General features: G+C 39.5%; 1 protein-coding gene across 6 annotated transcripts in view; it reads left to right on the forward strand.

Moving 5' to 3' along the window:
• The window catches only part of TENT4B (terminal nucleotidyltransferase 4B), a 75626-nt gene extending 61118 nt beyond the window's left edge, over positions 1-14508 (forward strand). For 3 of the 6 annotated variants that reach the window (XM_045045782.1, XM_045045783.1, XM_023244906.2), the window contains 7 exons: positions 1384-1512; positions 2263-2476; positions 4135-4261; positions 4361-4464; positions 4568-4755; positions 6778-6942; positions 8386-11114. In XM_045045782.1, coding sequence (XP_044901717.1) covers positions 1384-1512; positions 2263-2476; positions 4135-4261; positions 4361-4464; positions 4568-4755; positions 6778-6942; positions 8386-8562 — 1104 coding nt within the window. In that variant the 3' untranslated portion in view covers positions 8563-11114. Of the gene's footprint in view, positions 1-1383; positions 1513-2262; positions 2477-4134; positions 4262-4360; positions 4465-4567; positions 4756-6777; positions 6943-8385; positions 11115-14099 lie in introns of those variants that run through there. The other 3 variants (XM_045045785.1, XM_023244908.2, XM_045045784.1) reach the window with 2 other exon arrangements.
• The last annotated feature ends 2152 nt before the right edge of the window (positions 14509-16660 follow it).

Raw genomic sequence — 16660 nt, forward strand, 5'->3', positions numbered from 1 at the left:
ATCGGGGGAGGGGCAGAGAGAGAGGGAGTCACAGAGTCTGAACCAGGCTCCAGGCTCCAAGCTGTCAGCACAGAGCCTGACATGGGGCTCGAACTCACAAACTGTGAGATCATGACCTGAGCCGAAGTCAGACACTTAACTGACTGAGCCACCCAGGCACCCCAGTCATCCTCTTTTTTGCTTGTTTATCCTCTTGAAATTTTTAACAAAAGGAATAGCGTGCTATGTACACATTGTCTTATACTTAATGTATCAGCACAGACAGGTTTCCTTCATTCTTTTCCTTGACGACACAATAGTCTTTTGTCAGCACATGTCATGCTTTGTGTAGCATTCCTCTAGTGATGTTTCTAGGGTTTTTTGCTATTGTAGAAAGTGCTTGAACATCCTTCCATACCTGCCATCTTTCTTTACACTTGTAAAATGTTTGTAGGAAGATTCTGGAAGTGGAATTTCACAGTCAAAGGATACATGCAGATCAAAGTCTGTTGGAAATGTGCCTGATTGTTCTTTAAAGAGACTGTTTACAACTTCAACCATAATGTTTAAAAATGATTATTTCTCCATAGATTTGTAGTTATTTCTCATGCTTGCTGACTTTGACATGATTTGCAAAAGTAGAGACTTTTTTCTTTTGGAAGCAGTACCAGTGTGTGTTCAGAGTGTCATGAACAAACTACAAGTCACTAGTAGTTCTACCACTCCTCGGTGATGGCTGTTAAGACTTCTTTCTAGATGTTTGGGCCTGCTGTATTCCCCTCAGCATCCTTAGCTAGGGCCTGGCTTGTGGAGAGCACTTAATGAGTATGTGCATGAGTGAAGGATGGACTCACACTCTTCATGTTTGCCAGCTCAGGTGTCCTCACCATCTCTGTAAAGCGTGGTCACCTGCCCACATGGAAGGCGGCAGGCAGGACCCTGAGTGCCCCTGCTCCTGGGCTGTGCACCGTCCTCTGAAGGACCCTGGTCTGTTTGGTGGAGGGCCACCTAAGAAAAGTGATTCTTTAAAACCCCACTGATGTAGTACTTTACAAGTTGAGAATTGTTGTGTACTGTTGGTGTTAACCTGTTTACAAGTGAATTATCATATGATAATGGCCATAAATCAGTGTCATCAAATATATATTGCTAGTGTTTCTGTCCCATAGTGAATGCTTGGATGCCATTATTTACATCTACATGTTTTAGATCCTTCGTTGTGAGGAGAAAATCCTTAATTATTTATAGCTTGCTTTTTTATAGCTTGCTCTTAAAATAGAAAATTAAGTGTGTTGGATATCTCCACTAAAGTCTGTTAGTATAAGGACCCAGTTTATGCTCCTGTTGATGCTTAGCACGATTACTGATGTAGGAATTCACTGAAAATACAATTTTCTTTTTCAGAAATATCCTGTATTACCGTACTTGGTTTTAGTATTGAAACAATTCTTATTACAGAGGGACCTTAATGAAGTATTTACAGGTGGAATTGGTTCTTATAGTCTCTTTTTAATGGCAGTCAGTTTCCTTCAGGTAAGTTGTATGATTATATATCATGCCTCGTGTACACTAAAATAAAATTAATCCATCAGGAAATCATTTTGGAAAAAAATTTAAATCAAGCTCTAATTGGAATGCTTCCCTTAATTACTTATGACTTTTCACTTTAAAATGGGACTCTTTATAATTTTATAAATAAGTATTTTTAAATCTCAGGAAATAATTTTTGGTTTGTTTTTAACCCCATATGTTCTAGTGGTTTTAAGAATTTTCACTGAAATTTTAACATGCTTAGGTATGGCGTGCTTTTTGTAAGTGTAAGTGGTAGTATAAATGTCAAAAATAGTATCTTCTAAGCAACAAATCTTGGAAGTTTAGCTGGAATGGAGATCTGCTATCTGGGTGGAGTGATTTAGAAGTCTTAATGTTGTCTGTGAATGTGTTCATGAGCCGCAGTGCTGTCAACGGCCCGACTCCGCTCATGAGTCAGAATGATTCCCTGACGTTTTGGGCCAAGCCAGCCCTGTTAGCATCCTAGGGCAGCTGTGAAATTCAGCCTTGAATTTTGTAAATAAACTGTCCCCCACCAGTTCTGTACCAGTGGGGCTTTAGTGTTGTCTGAAGCAGTACAGCCTGCCGTTACTCCAGTTCCCTGTTGGCTGCTAGCCTAACCAGAATTCTAATAGTATTGTTTTATAGGAGTGAGGATGTCTCTTATTTTACCCACCTTGATAATTGAGAGAAAATCCAATATAATTTCTTTTTTTTTTTTCCTGGTTTTAGTTACATCCCAGGGAAGATGCTTGCATCCCCAATACAAACTATGGTGTTCTTTTAATAGAATTTTTTGAATTATACGGACGACACTTCAATTATTTAAAGACTGGCATCCGGATAAAGGATGGTGGTTCGTATGTGGCCAAAGATGAAGTACAGAAAAATATGCTTGATGGCTACAGGCCATCGATGCTTTATATTGAAGATCCTTTACAACCAGGTATTGAAATTAGGTAAATTTGTGGGCATTCAAAGAAAGGGCATTGCCACTGTTGTACTTTAAACTCTTTTTAGAAGAGGGGCACTTGGCTGGCTTAGTAGGTGGAGCGTATGACTTGATCTTGGGGTCAGGAGTTCGAGCCCCATGTTGGGTGTAGGGATTACTTAAATAAATAAATAAATCTTTTTTAAAAGCCCCACAACTCACTCACTTTCTCTCTCTCTCTCTCTCTGTGTCTCTCTCTCTCTTTCTTTATAGGTTGTTTTATTTTTTAAACATTTATTACATTTATTCATTTTTGAGAGACAGAGACAGAGTGCAAACGGGGGAGGGGCAGAGAGAGAGAGGGGGACAGAATCCAAAGCAGCCTCCAGGCTCCAAGGCTGTCAGCACAGAGCCTGATGTGGGGCTTGAACTCACGAGCCGTGAGATCATGACCTGAGCTAAAGTCGGATGCTTAACCGACTGAGCCACCCAGGCGCCCCTCCACAACTCTTTAGAGAGTGAAAATAAAAAATTAACTTCTAATTGTACTCATTATTTTTCCTCAAAATATCTTGCAAGAAAACATGAAAACACAACACACACGCCAGAAAAACACGCTGCATATTCCCAGTGAGCTGGGAGTAGAGGCCGTTTGGCCCTGAGAGGCAAAGGAGTGTAGATACTAGCTGTTGGTTTGGGTGGCTTGTGCGCGTCTCCAGTTTGCAGGCCTTTTTCTTCTTTGTCGTGACCTCGTTGGCCCTGATTTTAGCCCATTGTCAGTCAGGGCTTTGAGCGAGGTTCCTGAAGCCCTACGAGGCAATAAACATGGTAATACAGCTCAGAAATGATGAGCAGAAGGGTTCAGAGAGACTGTTTTCCTTTTGAGCCCCTTCTTTCCTCTTTTAATTTTGCACAGTCTCCCTGTGCCTTCTCCAGCTTCATGGTGGCTTGAAAGGGAACAGCAGATTCCTTCCTTGCTGTCATGCGGTTGTGTTTGTTTGCTTGCATCCTAGTTTTTCTGGGCAGTATTTTTTCTTGCTATCATTGTAGGATATTTAGATTCTGTATTACCAGACTTCAGTGGAGATGCTTTTAGTCGTTTGCTTCACTGTGTTAACTTTGAAAATGATTAAGGAAAGGGAGTTAAGAGAGTAGTCATCTAGGGGCTCTTCTCTGGCTTATTTTGCCGTATTATAAACCTTAATAGTTCTGCGTGTTCATTCATGGAGGAAATGTTTATCAGGAAGCTTCTCTACGTAAAGGGCACAAAGATTTTCAGCAAGATGCTCCTTGCTTCAGGAGCTTATAATTTAGTGCTGGAGATATTTAGATAGCTAATAGAAACAAAAGACAGGGATATCTCATTTAGCTTGGTTTCACTCTTAGGAGAGAGCAGGCAGTTAACTCCTTTGTTTGCATGACTGTATGTGAGATAGTCCCTGTGGGGCCAGAATACATTGAGGCAATTTATATGCCATAATGTACTTACTGCAGGATACACACATTCAGAGCCTGGGGAGTTGTGGGGATGGCCACCCGCCCTGCCCAGATTCTTTGTGCAACTGTATAAGGAAAGCAGTTGCCTTTGCTCTTCTGGAAGAGGGCCTGTGCACATTTAGTTCTTATTAAGCACTGGTCACGCTTACTATCTTCTATATATGTTTCTTTTAAAGGTAATGATGTTGGAAGGAGTTCATATGGGGCCATGCAAGTGAAACAGGCCTTTGATTATGCCTATGTTGTTTTGAGTCATGCTGTATCACCAATAGCGAAATACTATCCCAACAATGAAACGGAGAGGTAAAGGCTTAACTAAAGACAGCCCTTTGGGTCAAAATTGGTTGTGGTTTCGTATCTCCAAATTAACGTACTCCCTCTTTTTTCTTTAAACGCATGCAGCATATTAGGTAGAATAATTAGAGTAACGGACGAAGTTGCCACGTACAGAGATTGGATATCAAAACAGTGGGGCTTGCAGAATAGGCCTGAGCCTTCATGCAATGGTAAGAGTTTTTCATTGATTGATTGACCGAACATTAGTGGCTCTTCTGTGTTGTGTGTGTTTAATGGGAAGAAACGTTTTCCAATCTTTTGCCACTCTTTCAGGAAATGGTGTTACCTTGATAGTAGATACTCAGCAGTTAGATAAATGTAATAATAATCTATCTGAAGAAAATGAAGCCCTTGGAAAATGTAGAAGTAAAACTTCGGAATCTCTTAGTAAACACTCTTCAAACTCTTCATCAGGTCCAGTGTCTTCCTCTTCTGCTACACAGTCCAGCTCTAGTGATGTCGTAAGTATGAGGACGTGGCTTTTCTGAACCTATGCTTAGGAGTTCTGTTGGGGGGATAGCTGTCTAGAGGGCTAAACTTAATTCCTTTTCTTATTTATTACTGGGAAATTTTAATAACTTATATTGATTGTACATGTCCCCAACGTTGAATTAAAATTTTGAAGCATACAGCAAAAGTGAGAGAATTTTAGTGAACATCCATATACATCGCCATTAGACTCTGCCATTAACATGTTACGTACTTATCCCATAGCTAGCCATCCATCCATCCCTCTATCCACTAATTCATCTTATCCTTTCATACATTTCAAAGTAAACTACAAACATCGGTACACTTCCCCTAAAATACTCCAGCGTGCTCATTACTGACCAGCATTCAGTATTTGGTTCGTTTTTTTCTTTTGATACAAAATTGACGTACAAAGAAATCTAAATTGTGCATCAGTGAATGTTAACACTGTGTGCACATGTGTCACCCCAACGATAACAAAGTACAGACTGTTACCATCATCCCAGAGAGGTCCTTCATGATGCTTTCCAGTCAGTCCCGAATTCCACCCCAGAGGTAACCACTCTTAAGATTTTCTAATACCACAGATTAGTTTGGCCTGTTCCAGAATTTCACATAAGTGGAATCATTATCGTGTATACTTCTTTGTGTAGGGCTTCTTCCACTCAGTAATGTTTTTGAACTTCTTGATTGAATTTTTTTCAGTTGAGGTATAATTCACATAACATAAAGTTCACTATTTAAAATTTTTTTTTAATGTTTATTTAATTTTGAGACAGAGAGAGACAGAGCATGAATGGGGGAGGGGCAGAGAGAGAGGGAGACACAGAATCGGAAGCAGGCTCCAGGCTCTGAGCCATCAGCCCAGAGCCTGACGCGGGGCTCGAACTCACGAACCGTGAGATCGTGACCTGAGCCGAAGTCGGACGCTCAACCGACTGAGCCACCCAGGCGCCCCTAAAGTTCACTATTTTAAAATACACAGTTCAGTGGTTTTCAGTATATTCAGTGTTGTGCAGCCATTGCCACTAAGCCCAGTATATTGCCATCTTCCTGAAAGAAACCCATCAGCCACCTCTAACCATTCCTCCCTCCCTGAATCCCTCGGCAGCCCACCTCTGCTTTCTGACTCTAACTTACAGTTATACCTACAGTTACTGCTCCTCATCAGGGTTAATTGTGAGTGTGCTTCCTTGAGATATAAAATGGGCTTACCCATTATTTGAATTTTGACTTTATTAAGTCTGTGACATATAGAGTAATCTAACTGTGGAAGGGACATCATTTTATGTTGTTGGCGATGACCACGGATCGTAATGGAATCATGAATCCTCATATGCACCATCTACCTGCGTGCCTTTTTCCTTCCTAGGGGAGAGTTCTAGAGGACGGAGCTGAGCTAGAGGTCACAGACACAGTGGGGCAGACACAAAGACAGCCTCAAGAGCGAGCTTTAGGGACTATGAGTGTGAAGGTGAAGGGTAGACCTGAGCAGAGAAGTAGCACAGTTGTGTCCCAGGCAGCCCAGAAACAGGTGGGGCTCAGCCCGTCGTCTCCAGGAAGTTCTTAACCACGCGGGGTGTTCGGTTGGAGCACTCACTGATTGTTTATCACAGATGCGCAGAAATTGAGCCTTTTGAATCAGTCGTTTTGTATTTGGTTGAAGACGTTGAGTCCGGGACCTGGGGCCTTATCTTTGCCGTGCTCTTTGCACTGTACCGTGGTTCATTTCCTATCAGTGGAGGTGCAGATAAACTTGGACCTCTGTGAGCCCCTTCCAGGCTTATTAACAAGGTCAGGTCTAGACAATAGGTTTAACAACGAACAGAAACCTTCTGATAAAATAAGCCACCTAAGATGTTTGGAGGGAAATTTGTGGAGGCAACTCAAGTGGTTAATTTTGTCAATTCGTCAAGGTGCTTCCCTTAACTCCCAAATGGCTAAATTTAGTCTAAAAGATGAATATCTGAATTACTAATACGTCACATAATAACTCATATGACTTATGTTAGGATTCTGATGCGACACCATGCAAAACCCCGAAACAGCTGCTCTGCCGTCCGTCCACTGGGAACCGGGTAGGGTCGCAGGATGTGTCCTTGGAATCATCCCAGGCGGTTGGGAAAATGCAGAGCACCCAGACCAGTAACACCTCCAACAGCACCAACAAATCTCAGGTGTGTGGAATTTGTGTGTTTTTAATTGTTCATATTCAATAGACTATTTAGAATTTCTCAAGCGTGAATATATATATACACATTGTGGGTTTGAAGAAAACTCTGGGTTGGAAGAACAAACCTGTTTTGTTCTAAGAGGTTCCAAAGCACAATGCTTCCTGTAACAAGGTGTCCTGAAGATCATTATGAGACGCCACTGTAATGTAAACCTTTGTGGGCATTTAGCGACTGGTCCTCATAAGACGTCCCAGCCACCCCACCTTAGTACAGATTCAGCATTTAAACAATTGCACTGAGTTTTTAAAAGATTCAGTTGTACTTGAAGTAAGCCCACTATAAGCTTTTGCATGACCTCATGGCAATGTTTTGCACATCTGGGAGTAATATATCCTTCTTTTATATTTTCTTTTCTTTATTTTTAATGTTTATTTACCTTTTTGATATTAAAATAATTTTTTAATGTTTATTTTTGAGAGAGAGAGAGAGAGAGAGAACAAGCAGGGGAGGGGCAGAGAAACAGGGAGACACAGAATCAGAAGCAGGCTCTGGGCTCCGAGCTGTCAGCATAGAGCCCGACGCGGGGCTCGAACCCATGGACTGAGAGATCATGACCTGAGCTGGAGTCAGACGCCCAACCGACTGAGCCACCCAGGCACCCTCACCTTTTTTATATTTTAATATTCAGTACCTAGTTGCTTGTGTTGAAATGATCAGGTAGTGGGTCAGCTGTCGATGAACATCAGCTTTGACTTAGGCCACAGAGAATACTCTATTTTCAGTTTTGTAGTTGTCTAAAATTTTATTAATCATGAGTAAGGAATCAAAATGAGGAAAGAAGCCATTTCATACTGGGCTCTGACCCAAGGCCATCTCACCCTCTCTCCGTACGGTGGAGACCCTGGGGAAGGCCTCTTGGAGTAGAGATGGACTGTTACGTCAGTCACCTCATGCCTGACTCCCAGAATCTACTTTACCTATACAGCCTTGGTCATGTGCACCAAACACACATCCATTTAGAAACAGCAACAAAGTGACAGGTGATAGCAGGATGTAAGATGACCGTGACCTGACAGTGATCAGGGGTCCGTGATGACCCCTGACCTGGCAGCACACCTTTGTGTCTAAGAGCTTCTTCGGTAATGCTGTTTATTATGTGGTATATTGATGGATAGGTTCCTTGAGAAAAGTTTCACATTCCATATACTCTGAAGAGGGAAGAGGGCAAGGCAAGGAAGGCAATGGTCTGTGTTTTCCAGTGTTTCCATGAAAAAAAAAGAAACAAAAGTTTTAGAGCTCAGGAGAGTGAATCCCTGAAGTATCGTTTTTTGCCTGCTGGGTAACTTGGCATATTCCTCATTTGAAAGCTCCCTGAGTCAGGTCTTAGTGATTGCTCCGCTGAATTCACAATACTGATGTCTCTTTGACCGCTTTCTTTCTCTGCAGCATGGATCAGCAAGGCTCTTTCGTTCTTCCAGCAAAGGCTTCCAAGGTACAACTCAAACAAGCCATGGTTCCTTGATGACAAACAAACAGCATCAAGGCAAATCAAATAATCAGTATTACCATGGCAAAAAGAGGAAACACAAGAGGGATGCCCCCCTCTCAGACCTTTGTAGATAGTCGGCGTTGTGCGATGGACTGTCTTCTGTGTGCAATGGTCTCATGCTCAGGACAGTTGGATAGGGACTCCTGGCGCTCGGGAGCCTTACACTGTTCAGACTTTGATTTAGCAACTGCGTTTTTTCCCAGCTCGCCACGGAATGGATCATGAAGACTGACAACTGCAAAAACAAAAAGCAAGCAAAAAAGGGGGAAAAAAAAAAAGGCTGCTCATTTGATAAGTCATATGCTACAACAGGGTCATTTTAAGATTTAAAGCTTGAATGTAAAATAAATATATTTCTCATTGGCTTTATGCAGAGTTATAGGGAATAATATTCAGTGTGGGTAGGGTGATAGGAACAAAAACCAATTTCAGAGGATGGGGTGGGGAAAGAAAACAAAAGTATCTTATAGGAAGTCCAGATTCCAAAGGGGAAAGTGATCTGTGCATGTTTTCTTTTTTTTTTTTTAATATTTTTGCATATATTTACCATTTTATTGTGTGTATATATAGATGACCATATAGGAAATTGATATTTGTAATAGTGGATTTGTTAATACTTTTTACATAACATTACTGTTTAAATTGTAAACAGATTTTTCTCAGGATTAGTTTCAAAAATAATCTGAATTGTCATCTTAACATCCATATATAGGGAAGTGATTAGTTCTATTACTCAATTTGTTTTCCTCAGCATTGAAATGACTTACTCTAGAACCCTTGTGACCTGCTGCAAAAATTTTTCCTCTAAAGAAAAGGTTTATGGTGGCAAATGACGTTTTATTTTGTAAAAAAAAGAAAAAAGAAAAAAGAAAAAAAAAAGAAAAAAAGAAAAGAAAAAAGAAAAAAAGAAAGAAAGAAAAAAAGAAAAAAACGTACTATGTACTTTTGTGTAAACACTGAAAAGCTCTAGTCATCTCTAAGAATTAACTTGCAACTGTTTTCTATAGTGCTGTCGTCTTGGGCAATGGGCAATTACATGACTTTGTGTTTGTTTCCTTTGCAGTCTTGTTTTGTTTTGTTTTTCTTCCTAATAGGGGAAAAAAAAAAAAAAAAGGCCGCCCGCGTCTGGTCCCATTCCTGTTGCGGTGAAACCCCGAGTCCCACAGACTTTGCATGCTGGCTCCCAACCCTGTGTGCAGCGTGTGCTTGGTTCTCTCGTCTCTTCTTCTTTTCTAAATCCATGCTTAACTACTGTGGGAGAGATTAACTGTAAACAGCTTTAATTAAATCATACTTATAAAAAACTATTTTCTTATACTCCACTTTATGCTTTTGGTATTGTTGATCTTTAAAAATTAAATGGTCTTTGATAATGGATCTATTTTGTATTGCCTTATTAAGACCAAATACTTCTTGTCATCCCATTCTTTATCCTCTCTTTCCATGGAATTGTTATCTTTAATTAAAACTTTTTAAAACATTGGCTTGTTTCAATCATACTGTAAATTTTGGTTGTGGTCAGCTTTGAGCGCAAATGAGATGTATAATTCTGTTACCCATCACATGTTGAGTCTGAAACTCGGGAATGTTGACTATAATAGGATGTAAGTGACATTTCTGAAAATGCTCTCTTTCAATGTGAAGGCTCTTGTGTTTAGCATCAGTGTATGTGGCTCTGTTAATTACAGCCATTTGGGAAATGAGATTCTTTTATATATATACATATAAAGTACTATTGGCTTTTAGGAATTTCTTTTATATACATTTATGAAATACTGAAGACCAATCAGATCATTAATGGACACTTAGTGCAACTTTTTATAAAGAAAATAATGCTAAAGTAAGACCAAAACTGATGTTATCACTGAAATTGACAGTTTTCAATATGTTCGTATTTTAATTCACAATGGGAAAATGTGTTCCACAACTGGAAACTCATGATACTTGTGTAAATCGTGGAAAATTTTAAATGTGATGTTATTTTGACAATGTTTTAAATTTTAGAGTCACATTTTATTCTGATCAGAATTTTTATCAAGATGTTGAGCTTTTGTGTTTTGAAACTAGTTTGTCATAACATATTGTGCTTAATCACAGTATTTATTTTCTAGGACTATTGTGAATGTGTAGACTTATGTTTACTGCTAAGGGAACAATTATTTATAAAATGATATTAAATCCAGTATTAGCTGCCTATTTCAGACACTTAATACTTGCAGAGATCCATTGTTACATTTACCACACTGAAGTTTTGTTTTGTTTTGTTTTGTTTTGTTTTAAGAATCACCCTCATTGTTGAAAGTAAATGTACTCTTAGGGTGCAGATATTAGCGTTCCAATAAGCATGTGATTATATTAAGGTGGTGGTAGCGGGAAGATAATCTTGATTCCATTGGGAATCTTAGGTTTTCGTAAATTTATTGGGAAAATAGTTTTTCCTGTACTGCTGAAGTTTCTTTTTGGTAAACAGTATCTTTCTAAAAGAAAAAGCATGAAGGAGAAATTGAGGTGTGTACATATCCTCAAATGACCAGCATTGTATTCGTGAATACTGTGTATCTTGCAATGAACAGTGTGGAAGCTGTTCATTTTTCAATCTGAAGTAAAATACTTTCAAGAACTTTTAGTTTGCCTGCTCATTTGTTTTGTACATTTCATCTCTGTATTTGACTCCTGTCTTTTTTTCTCTTTTGAGTTTTAATACTTTCTATGAAGATTTTGTGAGTATATCAGAAATGTGTCATTTAAATATTACAGTCCATCCATACTCATGAGTCATAACCTTCCTTTGCTCGTACTTGTAGAATGGGATTTCACCAATTCTGCCTCACTGTGGTGACATTTCTCGGGGAGTCATGTATGTGTGCCTGGTCGGTGTTGGAGCTCCTTGAAAAGTTCTGATAAACATTTCAGTACTGGTTTTCAGAAGTGTTGATGGGTCATAGACACGTCAGCATAAAACCTGAATGGTTATGTTTTGATGACAAAGGTAAATGCATTTTTTCCTGCAGTTTTGAGATGTCCGTGAAGGAGCCTGGTTTTTAGCGTCTTTGTCTTGTTGGGAGATGTTGCATGTGGTTTTCAAATCTAGCTTTGCTCTCGGGATCTACTGGTTTTACATACAGTTGCCCTCCAGGCTTCAACAGCCTATTTTTTTTTTTTTTTCTATTTTGAGTGTGTTTTACTTTTACTTGCATTTTGAGCCTGTCATTAATACTTGGATTATTTGCTGTGGCTCCAGATATTCCTGGGTAAAGTCTTCACAGGGTAAAAACATGCATGCGAGGGAGAGCGTTACTAATAGTCTTTCTCCTCTGAAGTCTCGTACCTCCATGTGTTTTCTCGTTCCCTCCCCTGTGTCATGGTTAGTGTGAGTTGTGTTGGTCTTAACCTATGGACTCGTGTTTGGGGTTTCCAGAGCTGTAGGCCTGCCAGGAGAGCAGATGGCCACGGTGAGCTGTAGGGCCCTCTTACTGCGATGTGTTCATTGCAAAGACCTCCCCACTGACTAGGATGTAGTTTTATCAAGGTTGCTCTGTAGAAGTCCCTAGAAATCACCATTATTGGGTAGTATTGATAAGTTTTGTTGATTTTTTTTTGTTCATAGTTACATTTCAATTTTATTTTAATGTGGATGTACAGTTCAAAACCGATCAGTTCCTTTGATTATTATATGCTGTTGATCTCTTAGTGTTTCAGTCACTGACTAGGATGTTGATAGGAGATTGGTTGCTTCTCAATTAACTTTTCAAGAACTAAATGGTAACATATAAAAAAAAGACATTCCTAATTTTCCTGTGATAAATATTGAAATGTTAAATTAATGATTAGAAGAGTTTATTCTTATCCATCAGTTCTTGCTCTCTGAGCTCATTTAAATGACTTCGGTTAGTGGAGAGTAACATTCTCATCAAGTATTTTGTGAGGAAAATATTCCATAAATGGCTCTATTGAACTTAATTGAGTAGGAAGTTATATTTAATAGTTACTCTTTATCCTAATTTTCATCAGTGACCTAATTCATCTAGTGATGTATTTAGAGAATGGTGCAGCATCACAATGGGAACAAAGATGTGTAAAAGCAGTTCTTGGAAGTGATGTCTGTATCTTGCCTCAGCTTCTGAACCTCAAGACTCTATTTTATCAAAATATTTATGGGCGGAATGAACACTAAAAGAACAAATTTTAATACGCTACTTGATATTTAACATAACTGAGAAACTAGTCCGAGTTGACCGTGGAAGTTATTTGCATGGCTCGGAAACTTGATGTGACCCAGAAGCCTTGTTCTTTACCGTCTTCTTGTGAGCTGTTTTAACTTTATGCCTTGAGCACCTTTTTTTTTTTTTTTCATCAAAGATAATGACCTAAATATCTGTATAAATTGAATGTTGACAGAATTAAGCAGAAGAATTGCTTTATATAAACTCTGCGGATGTATTTGACATCCAGAATTAAATATTTACTTAAGGGCAGTTTTTCAGTTAATACACTGCTAATGTTTGTTTTACTCTTAGGCAGGGTTTTGATTTTAAGTATTTGGCCTTTACATTTTCTACTTAAGTGTATGCCCTATTAAGTGTAACCTAGTCCACAGTCTACTAGCCAGAAGGAGGGAACACCGTAGAAGAGACTGAACCAGACAGATGGAGATAGCACATCCCCTTTGGTGGTTATGAACGTGAGGAATCGCCAGGATTTGCTGAGAGAAATGTTAGCCGTATCGCTAAGAACAGACAATAACAGACAGTCTCTTAATTTGTGTATTTTCAGTGAAAGTGTTTGTTGGTATTTGCACATCATCTTTAAATTTTTGCATTCTAACATAAGTCTCTGTGGTTCTACACGGCCTTGACTCCTGGTCAAAGCAGCAGTTTCCATGTGGCCTGATTACAGGCCGGGTCTCCGCTAAGAAAACAGTCTGGATAAATTTGTTAGGAGTGTTGTTTTACCTTCAAGGTGCTGTAATAATGAGAGCTTGTGAAGTCTCACAAGCTGGGCATTAGCAGAATCGTGTGGTGGGTGGAGAGGGGGGACAGAGGCCTAGGAGAAACTATCGAAGCCAGTGACTTGGTGAAGCTGTCTCTCATGGATTAGTGACCTGTACCTTCCAAAGAGAATGAAATTATTTATTGGTTATCAGTCAGATTCTTTGAGTTGAAATTTATCTCCCCTTTCAACTTGGGTTCTGTGCAGTTCGTGGCTGTTGCCTAAATCATTTTGTGATTACCTTTTATATTTGGTTGCAGTCTGTCATAACCTGTCTCTTTGTCCCTAAACTGAAATCTCCAAAATGGAAGTTCCTGCTCTGGTTTTTACATATTTAAATTTTAAGGAGTCACTTTTTAAAAAAGAGTCTCTTGAAAGTCCTATAATCCTAAAATATTCCAAAGACTTATTACAAGAGTATCAAAGTATTCACTGCACTCACCACTAAAAAGCACTGTCTTACAGCACAGTGTGGTGAAAGTATAGTTTCTGGATATAAAACGTGAAGGGCTATGGAGATAAACATCTTTTAGTGAAATATACATAGATGTATATATTTAGAAGTTTGGCCCGCCAGTGTTTGTTTTTAATAACCTTTTCGTTTATTTCCTCCCTTGATCAGCATTGCCTTCTGTGTTAAGAAATGTGGACTCCTGTGAGGTGCTGGAGGTTTGAGTCATCTTGAAAGCTTTCCACTCTTGTCTAGTTACCGCTGCAGAGGCACTAAGGAATTTACCAGAAAAAGAGATTTGATACAAATGGTTTATGAAATCTCGACATTTCCTGAGGTCATTATCACTGGGCACCAGTTACCAATACTATGAATGAATTGCACACCTGGAAGCTCGCTTTTTGCTTTTTTTTTTTTTTTTTTAAAGCTCACGACGATTTCTTCAAAGACATCAATTGTTTGCCTCGAAAATTTTATAAATTGCATTTCTACGCACATCTGCCCCCAGTGCTTACCATTGGGCTTATTATTCATAATCTGCAATTCAATAAAGGCTTTGTGCTTTCATTTATCTTCAAAACCTCTGGTATGAGCCTTTATGTAAGACTTGAATGGCTATTAAAAAAATTATCTTGTAATTCTAAAGACGACCCTGTTTAGACCAATAAGAGATTCTTCTGTACATAGATAGCATTTCTGTGGGCTTCCAGCCTTTGTAATGCCAGTCATGGAGTGGGAGATGCTTTAAGATGCTGTTTTCTCTCCTGCACGGGTCTCCACAGCCACTGCAAGACTGAAGCCAACTCCCCACAGTCTGCTTACTCGCAAATACCGCCCCATTTGTATCCTTTGCTTTGACGCAAGAGGTTATGCTTGCTGTACTAAGAAGTTGAGATACTTTAACCGTAGGTTTTGTGGAGCTACGAGTTACACAGACTAAAAATAGAATAATGAAAATGTTTGGTTCTCCAAAGAACAGAGAAAGAAGTGGGGTTAATAACCAAGTGCAACCAGAGCGTGTTTTCCCAAGGGGGGAGCGTCAGCCCTAGGACTTGGACTGATGGTGGTTGCCTGGAACCCAGCTGAGTGGTGGTGAAGAAAATCCTGGATAGTTTGCTTCCAGATCATCACAAGCTGACTTCGAGTGAAGAGTAGCTCAGCAGTCTAGACAACAGGCTGGTAAAGCCAGCTCTCCCGCCCCCCCCCCCCCCCCAGCCTGGTCTCTTCTTGCACATGTACTGGAAATGTCCTTTTTTTTTTTTTAAGAGTATAATCAAAATATCTTGTTAGCATCCCAGAAGTTGCTCAAATGGTAAATTAGAGAATGAACTAAATATACAGGACGACTTTGTCCATCTACCTAGACACAGTGCATTTACTTAATTTCTCAACTAACGTGTGAATGCTCCATTGTGAAGAAATGTAAATAATATGTAAATATCTAAATGTAAGGATCTGGTTACCCTTCACCCTCTAATCCCACCTAGCTCCCTGGAGCTACCTGCTCTATTTATTTATTTTTATTTTTAGAGGGCGAGAGAGTCCTGAGCAGGCTCCACACTCAGCACAAAGCCCAACACGGGGCTCAATCCCATGCCCCTGGGCTCATGACTTGAGCTGAAATCAAGAGTCAAGACACTCAAATGACTGGGCCACCCAGGCGCCCCATTACCGTTTTAATATTTGCGGATGTAGCTGCCTAGATTTTTTAAAATGTATTTACATACATAAACCTATCTGCACATACATGTCAGGGAGTCTCTTCCCCTTTTGCATAAGTGGTAACATACTGTTGTATTCTGTAATCCCCCTACCCTCCAGAGAGCTCTTTCCCTGTCTACGCAGAGAGAGGTCTATTTCATTCCTTTTATGATGCTGACTTTTGTTTGCAGGTAGCTTTAGTACATTAACATGTCAGATACCCCAGAGCCCTTCTAAACTGATAGATTTATGAAATATCCAGTACTTGAGCTTATCTTGAATAGGAGTTTTATTAAAGTATTGCTATTTGATGGCACTTTACTTCTGAACTGAGCTTTCTGACGAAAAAACAAAAATTCCCCCCGTTTTATCTTCTTTTAGGTGAATTTTCATGAGTTGCTTTGAGAAGTGTTTCATCTTTGGTACTTTTGCTAAGATTGAAATGTAAACACAACGTGGTCATGTGAAATTTTTTAGAAAATGTTGCCGTTGACAAAAGTGATGCTGCAAAACCAGTTATTGACCATTCTCCACCATCTGCCCCCCAAAACTTGATATTTTAGGTTTTAGGTCCTTTAACAACGGCAAGCAGCAACTGAAAGTCTCTAAAAAGAAGTTATCTGTCTTAAAGTAGAATGACTCGTATGGTGAGCAAAGAGAGCGGACTCTGGCGAGAAGAAGGAGCCAGTTATTTGGGTCAGAGAAGGCAGAGAGCTGCCTTGAATTTTGTTTGGGAAATCTGGAAAATTTTGTTGGAAAAAGAGGATGGAAGGTGGCTGTGGGAAATTCCAGACAGTGATCTCCCTAATCCTTAGGAACAGAGTGGTGTTTTTTTTAGGAGAGATTTTCCTTGACATCGTTTCCTTAGGCTCTCATTATGTGTTTGTAGAATTTCTGCTGTGATTTCTATTCATTAGTGTTCAGAAAAGCCTGTTGTGAGACGTTCTACATTTACCAGGTTAGGTCAGTTTAAGAATGCAACAACTTTTAAATGGGAACATTTTTCACCTTTAAAAAACGTTTTATACTTT

This window comes from Felis catus, chromosome E2, assembly GCF_018350175.1.
Source record: "Felis catus isolate Fca126 chromosome E2, F.catus_Fca126_mat1.0, whole genome shotgun sequence".
Taxonomy (NCBI): domain Eukaryota; kingdom Metazoa; phylum Chordata; class Mammalia; order Carnivora; family Felidae; genus Felis; species Felis catus.